General features: G+C 32.3%; 1 protein-coding gene across 3 annotated transcripts in view; it reads right to left on the bottom strand.

Annotated features, from left to right (window-relative positions):
• The window catches only part of Mvk (Mevalonate kinase), a 309,158-nt gene that overhangs the window by 66,855 nt on the left and 226,506 nt on the right, over positions 1–15,797 (bottom strand). For all 3 annotated transcript variants that reach the window (XM_072526064.1, XM_072526065.1, XM_072526063.1), the window contains one exon: positions 10,180–10,396. In XM_072526064.1, coding sequence (XP_072382165.1) covers positions 10,180–10,396 — 217 coding nt within the window. The remainder of the gene's footprint in view (positions 1–10,179; positions 10,397–15,797) is intronic.

Here is a 15,797-nt window from a genome sequence, read left to right on the forward strand (position 1 = left end):
GATGGATATTGCAATCCTTTTTTATTTTTTTTATCAATAAATGAAAATAAAAAGTTGTTCCGAGTGACACTTACTAAGGCGCTTAAACATTCACTACACACTAATCTTTTTTGTAAGTAAAACACAACATAACCAGCAATGTATGTAGTTATGCTTTTAGAGTATTGAGAGAAAGGATTGATATAGCTGTGATCATGATCAATTATATCTACTGACACTTCAGTATCACAACTATTACTCAATCTATATTCTCTGGAAGTGATAGTAATGTGATCGGTGGGATTGCATTTTAAAATATTTAAATTTTCTAAAGGAAAGCAGTTACCACTAAATTTATTTTTCAGTTCAACATGCACCAAAATTTTTTTATAAGCTGACTGAAACTTCATTTTGTACACAAATAAAGTAGCTTTATTATAAAAAAAGCATAAATCACATTTTTAAACGCTGTTGTTACATCAAAAAAACTGCTGTTGTTACATCAAAAAAAAAATGTCAAATAGTACATTTAAAGAATGGCCAAAACAAAAATGTGATTAATTATTAACTAGTACTTTATACAAAATATCAAGAACCTTCTAGTTGAAATCTCTTTGTTCACACCTATACAAACTTATTTATTTGCAAATGAAAGCAAGTGTAATGTACAATTGAAGTTGTATACTGTGTAATGTCCAGGTGTAATTATAATTATAATGTCCAATTTACTAAATTTTGAAGATTCCCAGTTCCCACACTATTTACGAACTGTATCCAGGCATTTCTCCTTTCAACATCTTTAGGAAATCTACAACCACATAAACCAAATTAAAAAGATTACATGTTCTTTTTACACGCAGCGTCACTAAAAACGGAAGTAATACCGCCCTGTACACTGTTTACAATTTCATACTAACCTATGAAAAGATATTCCAGTGGAGATTTTCTTATTATTACGAGTGTTATTTGGACACAAAATAAAAGAACACGATGTCATAATAGTTTCACTTTAAATAAACGTAAAAACCGTACAAAATAAGCTCAAAATATTTTTAAAATTAAATTTCTATGCACAGAACTACTCGACACAAACAACAATCTGTCAGATACTCACCAATATGGCGAACCGATCCCATCTATTTCACCGTATGTCATATCCCCTGTCTTACATATCTCTGGTATAAAATGATCGAAAATTCCGCGAGATATTGTCTCAGCTTCTTTGTTGCACACTGGTATCACTGCGTATTTCCTTCGTTTCTTCCTTCATTTAAAAGAGGTGTGTTAAGAATTTATGATCCGTTTTTACCAAAAATGTTGGTGCTCCATATAAATAACATTTGAAATGGTCAATTCCCCAATGAATTGCTAGTAATTCCTTTGATGATTATAGGTTCATTACATTCTCCTTTACTAAAACTTCTTGATGCGTATGCTATCGGTAGGTCTATTCCGTTATAGTTTTGACTTAAAATTGCTGAACAACCCTCGTTGGATGCGTCTGTTGTCACAATGAATTGTTTATTGCAATCCGGATATTTTAAGATTGGTGGTTTCATCAGAAATGATTTGAGCTTATTGAATGATTATTCACATTCCTTTGACCAAAAAATTCTACTCCTTTACTCGATAATCTGTTTAGTGGTATACATATTTCAGCAAAATTTTGAATAAAACGTCTATAGTAGTTACAAAATGCTACGAATCTTTTTGTCTCTTCTGCTGTCTTAGGTGTCGGATATTGTTCAATCGTTGCATATTTTGCTTTATCTGGTGATACTCCTTCTTGAGAAAGATCATGTCCTAAATATGTGACTTTTCTTCTAAAAGATTGACATTTTCCTGGGTTAAGTTTTAGGTTAAACTTTCGACATGTCTCAAATGTCTTTTTTAGGTTATCTAAATTATGCTTTTCTGATATTCCTATTACTACTTATCGTCCATGTAAAGAAATGCTTTGTCCGGGGTAAAAACTGAGAAAGCTATTGACATAATTCTTGAAAAGCTATTCGGGCGTACGTTTAATCCAAAAGGTAATCTGGTGAATTGAAATGCTCCGTTCTCCGTGCGAAACGATGTGTATTTACTCAATGGTTTTTCTAATAGTATTTAGTGAAAACCTGACATTAGGTCTATAACTGAAAACCATTTTGCTCTCCCTAGTTGATCTAGTATTGAGTCTATTCTTGGTAATGGGAATTTGTTTGTGACTCTTTTCTTGTTCAGTTGTCTAAACTGTATGCATAATCTCCTGGCTTTATTTCGATTTATAGCCTTTTTCGGTACGAGCACTACCGTACTACCGGGTATTGTATTCTGATGTAGAGGGTTCTACAATTCCTTGGTCTCTCAATTTCTGTAATTGTCGGTTTAACTCTTCTGCTTGTGCATACGGTGTCCTATAATTCTTGATGTATACTGGGGTTTGGTCTTTCACTCTCAGTTTTTGGTCGTAGAAGTTGTTACATGTTAGCATGTCGTGCCTTAGGGCGAATATATGTGAGTATTCCTAACATAAAGATACCAATTTATCGCGTGTGTATTCTGGGATATCTAACTTAAGTTTTTTTTCTAAAAAATGGCTTTGGTAGAGCCAATTAGCCAGACTTTTTTGTGTTTATTGTTAAAATCGAATTATTATTGATTGCAGATTCATAGTCAAAATTTTCTTGTTATCAGTTATCAATGTTAGTACTACATATGCCTAATATTTTTATGGATACATAAATTTTGTTTTGATCTATTTTTATTTTGTTTTTTTATTCTTTTATCTTTTATCGGGGTGTGTTATAGAGGTAGTACCTTTTATCGGAACGACCACATCGAGCGTCATAGGCTAAACTAAGTGAGGGTAGCCAGATATGGCGAAAAACCACCGAGCGATTGCCGGTATAAGCAATCCCCCACCTACTGGCCAACGGCTTTGGGCGGACGAGCTGGTTAATGGAAGGGCACTCCTTTGTCCTCAGATCGAGAAATCGGTCTCAAAGGCGGATGAACCAGGAAGATGGTCAACGACATAGGGCTACAGAAGGCCACGGGAAACCACTGTAGTAAAGGCTCACAAGAGCATCCCTAGTACAATCATCATGGCTATAGAGCGTTTCACGTTAAGAAAATAACATTAGGCTTATGGAGATCAGTGTTGCCAAAACTCTCAGGAATGCGGTTTACTAGATTGTCGATATATTTTTCGAATTTCCATTTTCAATTAACATTTAACTGTAAAGTCAGAATAACAACTGAAGAACCACAAAGCCTTATTATCATTATGTAGTCTCAGAGAACGACATAAAATCGCTGACATACGCACACCGTATTATTTTAAGTTGCAATTAGTAATTAGATATATGCATTCCAAGCGGTCCGTTTATTTGCTTTTAAATCTTTAATAGCCGGAAAAGTGCATGATTTAACTAAGCAATTTTTTCTACTGATTTCTATGATTCATGGTATATGATATTCTTACCGAAAAACAAATAAACTGTCGTTACTATAATTAAAATAAGATAAAATAAAATTATCTTTTGTAAATACTATTTATTTAATTAAAATCATTTTCCCCACTTTTCATCTCTTGTTTCGAATGGGCACTTTTGGTCAATTACGTTAAAAAACGTTAATTTAATTCATGTCTGTGAAAACGAAAATACAAATTATACAACCCTGAATCGTGCTTGCGTTCATCGTGGCATCGCTGCGCTTCTATCGTCCATAAGAAATACATGGCCCTATCTCCGCAATGTTATTTTCTTAACGTGGAACGCTGTATAGCAAAAACCAAATGAGTAACCTTACTGATCATGGGCCGCGGAAACCAGGATCCGGCAGGGGAAGTAAATCACAAGTTAGCCACAGGGCTTCCCAGGTCGTAAGCCAGCGAAATCCATGTGATGTAAATAATGGAACACTTTTAACAAATATCACAAGAGGAAATATGAGAATTGCAACATGGAAAGTGTAACTAATAATAAGAAAGTGTAAGTGTGGCAACGTACAAAGCTTACTACAATCAGGTAAGGTAGATAATACTACGATATAAATGGAAAGATTAAATATCGAAATTCTGGGAATAAGCGATGTACAATGGCCAGGGTCTGGAATACAACGAACTAGAAACGGAGCTATATATTATAGTAGATATTCTGATAGAACAGACCGATATGGTGTGGGCATAATGGTAAGCAAGGAAATAGATAAATCCGTACTTGGTTTCACCCCGCTTTCGAATCGCATTATAATGCTACAAATTAATACCAATATGGGAAAAACGAATGTTATTTTAAGTATATGCACCAACAGCTGACAAGGAGGAACAAGAAATAGAAGATTTCTACGAGCAATTGGAAACAATAATGAAAACAACAAAAAAACGTGAAGTTCTGATACTAATGGGTGACTTCAATGCCAAAGTGGATAGAGGAAGTGTGGAGAATTGTGTTGGAATGTATGGATTGGGTGAGCGAAATGAGCGTGGTGAAAGACTCATTCAGATGTGCCAAACAGAAGAACTGGTAGTTATGAATACAATGTTTAAATTACCAAATCGCCGGCTCTACACGAGGAAAGCTCCTGGAGACAACAAAGATAGAATTATAAGAAATCAGATAGATTGCATCTTGATAAGGAACAGGTACAAGAACTCTATTACAGTAGTGAAGACTTACCCTGGAGCAGATGTAAACTCGCACCACAACCCAGTAGTAGCAAATATGAATGTAAGATTGAGAAAACCATTAATGAAAGGATCTAGACCACAAATATACATTGATAAACTAAGAGAACCAAATACATATCAAGAAACTCGAAATAAAATAAATCAGAGTATCCAAGAAATAAAACAACAAAATAAGAACACTACAGATATTGAAACAAAATGGAAGAATATAAAGAACACAATAGAGACTGTGGGACGGAAAACATTAACGTTTACAAGCACTGTCAAACAAGAATGGATGACACAAGGAATTCTCGAAAAGATGGACGAAAGACGAATACGTAAAAACAAAAATAAAATTAAATATCAAGAAATTAATAAACAAATAAAACAGAAAATAAAACAAGCTAAGGAAACATGGGTGTCCATTAAATGTGAAGAAATTGAGGAATGTGAGGCAAGGTGTGACACTTTCAACGCCCATAAGAAGGTTAAAGAAATGATTTCAGGAAATCGTAACAAAACAATCGGGATATTAACAAATGCAGATGGTACCACTATAACTGAAACGCAAGACAAATTACATAGATGGAAAGAATACATTGAACACCTATTTTATGACCAAAAAGTAGAACAATTAGAAGTTGACGGAGAAATCACGGGACCAGAAAAAATGAAAGAGAAATTTATTCATGCCATAAAACACACAAAAGGTAGAAAAGCTCCAGGACCCGATAATATACCAATTGAACTATTGAAGATAAGTGATGAAGATAATATTGATGTCTTGGTAGACCTTTTTAACTCCATATACAAGACGGGACACATACCCAAAGAATGGCTTCTCTCAACTTTTGTAACGATTCCAAAAATCACAAATGCTAAAGATTGCAATGACTATCGGACAATTACATTAATGAGCCACACATTGAAAACCTTCCTTAAAATCATACATAACAGAATCCACATGAAATTAGAACAAGAAATAAGTGATTCACAGATGGGTTTTAGAAAGGGTCTAGGAACTAGAGAAGCATTATTCGGAGTCAATGTTCTGACACAACGATGTCTTGATATGAATCAGGACATATATGCTTGCTTCATAGACTTTAAAAAAGCTTTTGACAGAGTTCAACATGAAAAGCTTTTAAGTATTTTTAAGACCAAAAACATAGATAGTAGAGATCTACAAATTATATCGAATCTGTATCAAAATCAGAAAGCAAGAATAAGGGTCGAAGGAGAACTGACAGAGGAAGTAAGTATAGTTAGAGGAGTTCGACAAGGGTGCATACTTTCACCAATCTTATTCAACGTCTACAGTGAAGTGATATTTCAAAAAGTTTTATTGGATATTGTGGAAGGTATTTTGGTCAACGAAAATAGCATTAATAATATTAGATATGCGGACGATACGGTCATATTTGCAAGTGAAAGGTACGGACTGCAAATTAATCTCAAGAAAACGAAATCAATGATATTCTCAAAAAAACCACAAAATGTAGATAACCTGATCATCAATAATACAACGATCGAAAGAGTAACAACATATAAATATTTAGGAACGTGGCTAACCGAAGATGGAAATCAAACAAAAGAAATCAGATCTAGAATAGAAATGGCAAGAAACACGTTCATAAAATTGAAGAACTTACTTTGCAACCGTAACCTTAATCTAGAGATCCGCACAAGAATGCTACGTTGTTACGTTTTTTCTACTTTACTATACGGCATTGAAGCGTGGACAATAAAACAGTCTGAAATCAAAAAATTAAACTCCTTTGAGATGTGGTGCTACAGGAGAATCCACAGAATATCGTGGACTGAAAAAGTAACTAATATAGAGGTGGTACAAAGAATGAAGAAAGAATGTGAAGTCATAAAAACTGTTAAAATTAGAAAGATTCAATATCTGGGTCACATAATGAGGGCGGAGAAGTACGTATTACTTAGATTAATTATGCAAGGGAAGAGAAACCCAGGACGACGCAAAATATCCTGGCTAAGAAATTTGAGAGAGTGGTTCGGTTGCAGCTCATTAGAATTATTCATGATCATTCCCAACCTCCGATAGGAGAAGGAACCTTAAGAAGAAGAACCCTGTTTATGAGATGATGCGTCAAAGACTGGCATAATTTTTGTGGTTTCACTATTATTTTTAATAACGGGTCTGTAAGGTAAATAATGAACGCAATTATTTCCTTCGGAATTATTCACTATTTCAATCACACCCTCGTTCAACCACTCATTGAATATAAAGTTATACGATTCAAACAAATTAGACCTTTTCAACTTATTTAAAGTATTATCTAACATTCTCCTAGCGACAACTAAATTATCTGAAATTAAAGGATGCTCGTTCAACCAGGGTAACATAACTTCATACCTGCCTTCGCTGTCACGTCGTACAGTCTCATAGAAAAAATTCTTAGCCTCTTTGGCCGCCACATCTCGTGTCATTTTTTCTACAGGATCGGTTATCTCAATAACATCAACCTCTCAGAGTTTAGCTACAGAAGAATTATCAACAAACAACGAAAATGTAATCATACTTGTACTAAAATTAGAAGCAACTGCCGGCACCTTGCCCATAAGAGTTCAACCTAATAAAGTTTCAACTGCTACAAACCCACACTGTAACTGATATTTTCTCCCTGTATACAATTTGCCTACAATATCAGCTCCAAACAAAATCTCAATTGGTGCTGTCTTTCCGACATCGCTGAGTGAAATATTCATGTCAATGAGTTCCTCAATCCAAGGGCCGTCATAAATAGAACAGACATCTGCACAAATTTTTGGTTGATCTAGGGCATCAAATAAACAAGCGTAGGTTCCTTTACACGCAGTTATCTCGTACAATTTATATCGTTATTCAGAAGTGCTTCTACCGCTAAATAATACATGCACAATCTTTTCCGTTCCCTTAGCAGAAAAACTCATTTCTTGCGCGGTACTTGTCCAGTGTCAATAAGTGCCCTTACTTGTTTAGTAGCATGTGCACTTCTTATGTTTATTCGCAGAGTTTGTAAAAAAACCTGTGTATTATTCAAATTAGCAAGCGTCTGATCCTCAGTTATATTTTCTTCCGAACGGGTAGTACTTGAGGTCGATGTATCAATTTTATTAACAGGCAAATTAGGGCATATCAAAACAGCATGTGATTTACAACATAATATACAGTTCAAACGTTCTCTACACTTTTTAGAAGAATGTCCTACTTTCAGACATCGTGCCATAGTAAATTTTTGTGCTTTAAAACAATTTGTAATGTCATGCTGCCCTTCACAAAATACACACCTGTAAACCTCATAATTTACTAACCCAGCAGCGGTCGCTAAGGGCTGATCATTTCCTTGCTTAGGTAATTTTACATTTTTCTTGGCAACGAGGCTATTGAATTTATATTTATTTTCAGTCGGTAAATCAAAACCTTCCGTTGGTAAATCAATTTTTTGTTCATTTTGAACTTCACTCTGTAAAAAGCTCATTAACCCACTCAATCTTGTTTCTAAAGTTGTAACTTCTGCAGTTTCTGCGACATTTTCCATGGACACGGAAACATAAGTTTTTAAAAACTGTGAAGATCTATGCCATAGTCGAATCATATCTTCTGGCAAACATGACTCCATAAGAGGATACAATATCGCCGCATATTTGTCAGCAGTTATGCCCAAGGTCTCAAGTGCACGAAGTTGACTTTCAATCATATCATAAACAGCAGAAATATTACAAGAACTACTAGAAACTCGACTCAAAATTAACTTTAAGAGCTCTCTAATGTAAACTTCAATCTGGAGATCCTCTCTGCCAAAACTAGACTGCAAACTCTGAATACTTTTTGAGTAATTGTCGGTTACTACAGGAAAACTCTCCGCTAATCGTCTGGCCTTACTAGACTCTACAGTGGCTTGTCTCAAATAAGCTATCTTATCTGTCAAATCAATTGATGGATCGCCATGCACTACTTTGAACTGTGACCAAAAAGGAAGCCAATCTTTCAAGTCTCTATTAAATTTCTTGAACTCGATTGGAGGTAATTTAAATTTGCGCTTACGTTTTATACTTGATGACTCTGAACTTACTGAACCTGGTCTGTCATCATATTTGTACTTAAGTTCAAAGTACCTTGCACTATATTTATCTTTTGCCTCCATCTCACTGATTAAATCTTCTTCGGAAGCTACTTCCAATATAGTTTCAAGTATCGCACTTTCCACTTCACAAAGCTCATTGTACTTTACTTGTAAAAGTTCCCACTGTACGCTAATTTTCTGGCAGGGTCGAGTGTCCACCGGTTCAGCTAACAAACTGTCCAAAACAGTAGCAACTTTCGTAAACGCACTACGAAGAACCGTTCTGCGTTTTTTATCCGATTCCATTTTTCGCTTAAAAATGTTAACTTTGGCCGAGCCTCACGGCAAAAACAAAATTATTCGCCAGAAAAAAGTTTGCACTAAAATAAGCGAAAATAACTAACTTTTAAGCACACCCGTATATAAGTCCTGTCACGGTCGCCAAATATGACGTTAGGAATGTCCTACGATTAATTTTCGCATGAGACTCCTGGTTCGAAAAAATATAAAATTAAATTTCTATTACAAAAAAATTACTTTTGTATTACAATACACAAATGTGACTTTAAAAGTTTTATTTAATTCCATAATACCAGTTTCCTTCGGTGGTAGAAATTCGACTCACTAACCCTAACTATATCTACGCAATTGTATATAGTCTTATAGTATGATATTCGATACTCCCTATATTCTCTGACGACAAAGTCATTCAATTTTAATTGCCTTCACCAGCCCTCAGCCGGAGAGACGATACGCTCATTAGGGGATTTTTAAAATAAACGTTAACTAGGAGTATTTACTCGACAAAGTATATACGGTAGTTGGTGTGGTCATAGGAGATTGTAACAAAGTTTGCAGTTTTTTTTGCAGTATACTCTATTGTTGGAGATACGTGAGGCGAATAGAATTTTTTTTCGGTTGCTCTAAATTTGCCACAGCGATAATGTATTCTAGATAGACATAGATACTAGAGAGAACAATAGCTTGATCTTTTGTTGGGTGTTTGAAAGAGGTAAGGGCACTGGAATATGTATTTAGTTGGTTGGTACGGTGAGAAGCATCAGGGTTGTCATCCATTTTTGAATTTATTTATCATACTTCACCAACTTCTATCCTCGAGACAGTCCTGTCTCGAAAACCAGAAGGTTCAAAAGGTAAGAACAAAAAAAAGTGGTTAGAACTTAGAAAGATGCTACTCACAGTTATGATTTACACACTAACTATACTGGTTTCACTGATATACTTTTAAAATAGATATTTGTTTAAATTTTTCATTTAGACGATTTAGTAGCTGTATTTCAATACTAAATACCCAACAATAATCCTTTTAAAAAAACTTAATTGTGTACAAAGTGAGTTTTAAACATTTTTCAACTCAACAAAAAAGACTAAACGAGTACCTGTTCACTAGGGTACAAAAGTCTGTTCTATACTTTGTGGTCTTTTGTCTATATAAAAATATCTTACCTGCATTTAATTCGGTAGAAGCTGTAACAAGAAGAGATGTCAATTGAATACTGCTGGATCCCAAAATACCAATAAGCAAATAAAAGAACGCCTTTACTGCCAAAGTTTCGGTTGGAGACAAATTTGGCTGGGTAAGTTTGATAAAATTATCCACCCTATCTAGCAAATCTTCGGAGTCTAACGTAAGGGGATGGTTTAAAAGAACTTCATTGATTTTCTAAAAAAAGATTTTCTCTCTTATTTTATTAATTTAAAAATTGACATTGTTAATGTTTGCAGTAGAAAATGATCGACAAAACAGTCAGTAATGTGTCTATTATAACTGTTATTTGTTTTCATTTCATAATTACTAATTAAATATTATATATATATATATATATATATATATATATATATATATATATATATATATATATATATATATATATATATATATATATGTTTTGGATGGGTTGGAGTCAATAAAAGAGGCTATTGGCTAACTATTTATTTAGAAAAAAATTATATTAACTCACCAAATAAAATTAGTTTTGTTAATAAATTGTCGCTAAACATATTTAAAAAAAAACTACTCTAAAAACTGTCCTATCTAATAAATGTTTCTTAAATTTTGTAATATAATTTGGAAAAACTTTTTTAACACAAAAACAATTGAATTTATAAATAAGTTAGAATAGAGACCAATTACAAATAAGTCTTAATGTCATAAATGCCAACTTTTTATTCTTGACAATTATATTGTCAAAAACTAAAATTTTGTTTAAAAATTCTTTTTTTATTTAGTAATAAAAAAGATTTATTCATCATTGATAGATGTCTGAAAAAATGTAACAAGTATATGGAAAATTAAATCAAAATGTGATATTTTACTGATTTTATAAATAAACTATAAAGAAATAATATAATTATAAATTTTGCTTGGATTTTGAATTTCTGATCTTTTGTTTAAATTATTACCACTTCTGCTAATACAAACCATTTCTAAAAAAGTTCTTTTGAATTTATTACTTTCACTACACACAATTTTAATGTTATCAAATATGGTCTTTGTCGATTACATGCTCCGCTAAAGTACAAGATGGTTTTTTAATTCTACTATCACTTTTTCACTTTTGTGGGAAATAATGCAATTTGACAGATTTCTTCCAGTCTCACCAACATACTCAGCTTCAATATATATAGTGAAAAGCAATAAACGCTTGTAATCAACGCTGATCAAATAGAATACAAAACTCAAATATTTGGGAGTGCAGCGGAAGATAGGACAAAGAAGTACTCTTTTTAGTCTATCAATCTTTTGCAAATCTTTATTTGCATCATCAGGGTGCTACAATAAACAAAATTAGTACAAAATACAGAAAAATAATTATTTTGCATCTTACACTAATTGAGGTTAGTTGTCATGATGTTTATCAAATGAAATGAGCAACTCATTTGACCCCAACAAATGATGGCGAAAACTATCCAAAATTGTTTTTAAAAAACGTTTTTTAACAAACACATATCTAAAACACTTTAAAACACATATACATAAACACTTAAATAAAATTATGTTAAAATAATTACAGAACATGTACTTAGTCACAAAATAAAATTTAGGTTATAAATATTCTTATCAGAAACAAAAGAATTGCTTGTGAATTCGTTACTGCCAACTTAAAACGATAGAACGTTAGATCTTAAATGATAATAATGTAAAGGTAATAGTATACCTAGTAATAGAGTTACGAAGTTCAAAGCCGAAAACGGATTTTTGAAAAATTAATTTTCGTAACAAAATTTATTTATTGAGAACGTACAGGTATGGTAACAACTAGAAAACAAAAAGCTCTTAATCTAATTAAACACTGGTATATATAGTCTTTCTATATGTCGTCACACATTGGATAATCCAGGGACGTAACTCCTCCGCCCTTAGAAAGAAGCATATCCTTGGGGTGTGCTTCTTTATACAATAAATCCTTGGGTTTCTTCTTTTCTTGTTTCTTCTTGTTTTCTGTGACGCACAGTTTTACAATATTTAGTTAAATAATATAAAATTAAAATGAAAATTATTATATATATACAGATTGTCCCAAAAATTGGTTGTTTAAAATAAATTGAATTATTATCGTTTAAATTATACTTTTGTGTTTCTAACTTTTCCAAAATATCTTTAGTCTTTCTAAGGTTAATTGTATTAAGATTTATTGGTGAAAAATTTGAACTTTCATTTTGAAAAATATTAATAGAAGGAATAAAATGAAAAAGACAGAAAAGATTTGATTTCACGTTCAAAGCGTCTATGTATCTATTGATACTTATTTCGACTTAAAAAGTCTCATCAGAATAGTTATTCATAGCCGTTCTTAACGTGAAAAATAATCTTCTCTGTCTTATTAGAAGCAACAATAACATGGCTTCGTTATGGACGCAATAGCGACATCTGATAGAAAAATCGGTAAGATAGTTTCGAAACAAATTCAGAATTCTGATTTAATCTGGAGCCTTCTAAAAATTGCAAGGCATGGCCAAACGATGATAAAGATGTTAAAAGAGACATGGGGAATCTAAAATTTGCATTCCACGACATGTCTATTCATCTAAGCAGAAATCCTAACGAATTTGTTTCTCGTACTCATACAGAGTAGATCCGAATAAAATGAAAAAGACAGAAAAGATTTGATTTCAGAAGGAATAACTTTTGGAAGCTATATATGAGCAAAGTGATTTTTACTAATTTTTTCCGTTTGGAAGACTTCATTCTTGATTTTCACGGTACATTCAGGAACTGATTCTAAAACGTAGCTTCCATATATTGGTAAATTTTCTTTTGAGTTTGGGCACTCGATAATTGCTAATTCTTCTTCTGGAACTGTAACTATCCATTTTCCGTCGCTGATTCGTGTAGATTCTATCTTCTTTATCTTTACTTCGAAATATTCACATGACAATGCCTTTTTCTTGAAATTTATTAATTGGACTGCACAAGGGGCTTCTTCGGTTATCGTTAGTTTATTACTTCCTTTACATATGTACTCTTCTGAGTCTATTTCTCTGCATATATCTTCCATGTAGATATAGCTAAATTCATTAAGTGCAAGGAATGGTTTGTAAGGTAAATGAATAAGATTTGAGTTATTCATAGGAATAGGAATAGGGAATAGTTGGTAATAATCATATATTTCCGATTCAACTAATGGAATCTCTAATACAAATATCATTATAGAATTTACTGAATAGCTCTTAATATTTATTATTTTCTCATACTGAATTATTTTTCCCAGTGTAGAATCAAAAGGCATTAATTTTGACTTTGTCTGAGATTTTGCTTTCTTTATTTCATTTAAAAGTTCAATTGGATTTACTATAGAATTGTGCAAGGTATTTATTTTGGCAAATGAGATTGCAGTTTCTACTTTTTCAAAAATATCATAAATTGTTTGATAAAGTAAAGTAATTTGATTTATTACTATAAATGACTGAATATGTGTATACATACTTTTTTCAAATAAAGCTAATTTATTCTCTATAGCTTCAATTTTTGATATCAAAATCAATTGATTATGTGAAATATTATTTATAGCATTATTATAAGTATTTATAGAATCTTGCAATAAAGATATTTGTCTTAGGGAATTTACTTTTAAGTTACTTTGATTATCTTTTAATTGTTTTATTTCGTTTTCTATTCTTTGTGCGTATTCTTGGTCCATATTTCTTGTAATACATTTTATTATTGTTCCTAGAGGATTTAGAAGTCCTCTTTTTATTCTTTTTTCTTCCTTATACAAAGGTGGATTAATTTGATATATCTGTTCTTCTATTTTATTTTGTAACGTAATTAAAGGGATAAATGAGTTTTCTAATTCTGGATAATAACTTGTTTGATTTTTGAAACTTGTATGTAGTCTTTGAGCTTCATTTTTCAATAAATAAAATTCTTGTATGACAGAAGTTAAATTGTAAATTTGTATAAATGTCCAGTGTGTAGAAATTATTTTGGAGGTACCTAATCTAAAAGGTAGGAGTCCTGGATATGTAGTTACATCTTCAAACTTGACTAAGTTGTCTCTTGCGTTGATATAGTTGACTGCTCCGAAGATTCCGACGATAAATCTGAAATATTAGGCATTATTTTAGTTTCGTTTATGTGGACTATTATCTTCTTTTTATTCTTGGGATTTTCAATTTCTATTTTCCCATTTTCTAATATTTGTGTAAGTATATAAGGTCCAGTATATTTTCTACTTAATTTTCCTCCGCGAGTTTCTGTTTTTCTATAAACTTGTGATCCTAAACGAGGATCTTTTGAGTTTCTATCTTTATTTCTTTTTCCAATTATATTCTCTTTAAGTTTTTGATTTTCTTCTTGTATACTTGTATATAGAGCTTGAGTATTATTTTGATGTGCATTAACGTATTGAGTATAAGCTTGTGCTGGAATAAGTCTCATGGGATCTTTACTGTCTGTATGTCCCGATAGTAATTCGAAAGGTGTATGGCCAGTTGCTGAGTGTATAGTACTATTATAGGCAATAAGAGCATAAGGCATAATGGAAATATTATCTGCATCTTTATCTTTTTCTTTTAGTAATCTTAAGTGCTCAGTTAAGGTGGAATGGAATCTTTCTACCGGGGAATTAGATTCGTGATGATATGGAGTAGTAAAATGTATTTTTATCTGATGAGTTTTTAGTAATTCATCTACAACGTCATTTTTGAATTCTCCGCTACTGTCTGCAACAATTTGTTTCGGTATTCCGAAAAATGAAAAGAAATGTACTAATTGTTGACACGCTGTTATCGCTGTGCCAAAATATGGTAACGCTTGGCCATATTTTGAAAATTTATCTATAATTGTTACAAATCTTTGATTGCAAACTTTATAAGTATCTATATGTATTATCTCAAAAGGCTTGGAGGGTGTGTGGGTTAATATTAAAGGTTCTTTATGTGGATTTCTATTATATTTTGATCTTTGGCATATTTCACATTCGTTTATATATTTTTCTATATCCTTCTTCATTGATTTCCAGTAGTAATTTATTTTTAAAGCTCTAAGAGTCTCTGAAATTCCTCGATGATTCGTTTTGCCGTCGTGCTTATATTTTATTAGTTGATTTCTTTCTTCTGGCAATACATTGTTAACTAATTTTGTACATTAAATCAATTTTAATTTTGTAAAATATTGTTGTGAATTTATTAATTGTTATGTCTTTAATTTATAATGTCTTTACTAATTTATTATATTGTTCCTACTTTAATTTATTAAAAGGCACGATAATTTATATAAGTTTATTTATCACTACAATAATTTATTAGTAGGCGAGCGTAACAATAATATCACGAGCGCGAATCTTCTTTATTAACTGTCCCTTCCAAATAAAGTTCCGTTATTATATACCAGTGCCGTTATCTCGAATAGTCTAAAACCTTCGATGGCGAAACGGTAAAGGCAAACTGGATTTCCCTCGCATCGCTTCTGGAAGGTCGCTCAGGTAAATCGAGGCCTCTCGTAAACTCTACAACATATTAGATTAAAAACATGTTTTAAAGGTTAAAACTATGACTCATATTTTTACGTAACATTGCCCCCCTCTCAAAAGATGGTTCCTCCTGGAACCTTGTTGGGACTA

The sequence above is a fragment of the Diabrotica undecimpunctata genome, chromosome 3 (genome assembly GCF_040954645.1).
Source record: "Diabrotica undecimpunctata isolate CICGRU chromosome 3, icDiaUnde3, whole genome shotgun sequence".
In the NCBI taxonomy this organism is placed as follows: domain Eukaryota; kingdom Metazoa; phylum Arthropoda; class Insecta; order Coleoptera; family Chrysomelidae; genus Diabrotica; species Diabrotica undecimpunctata.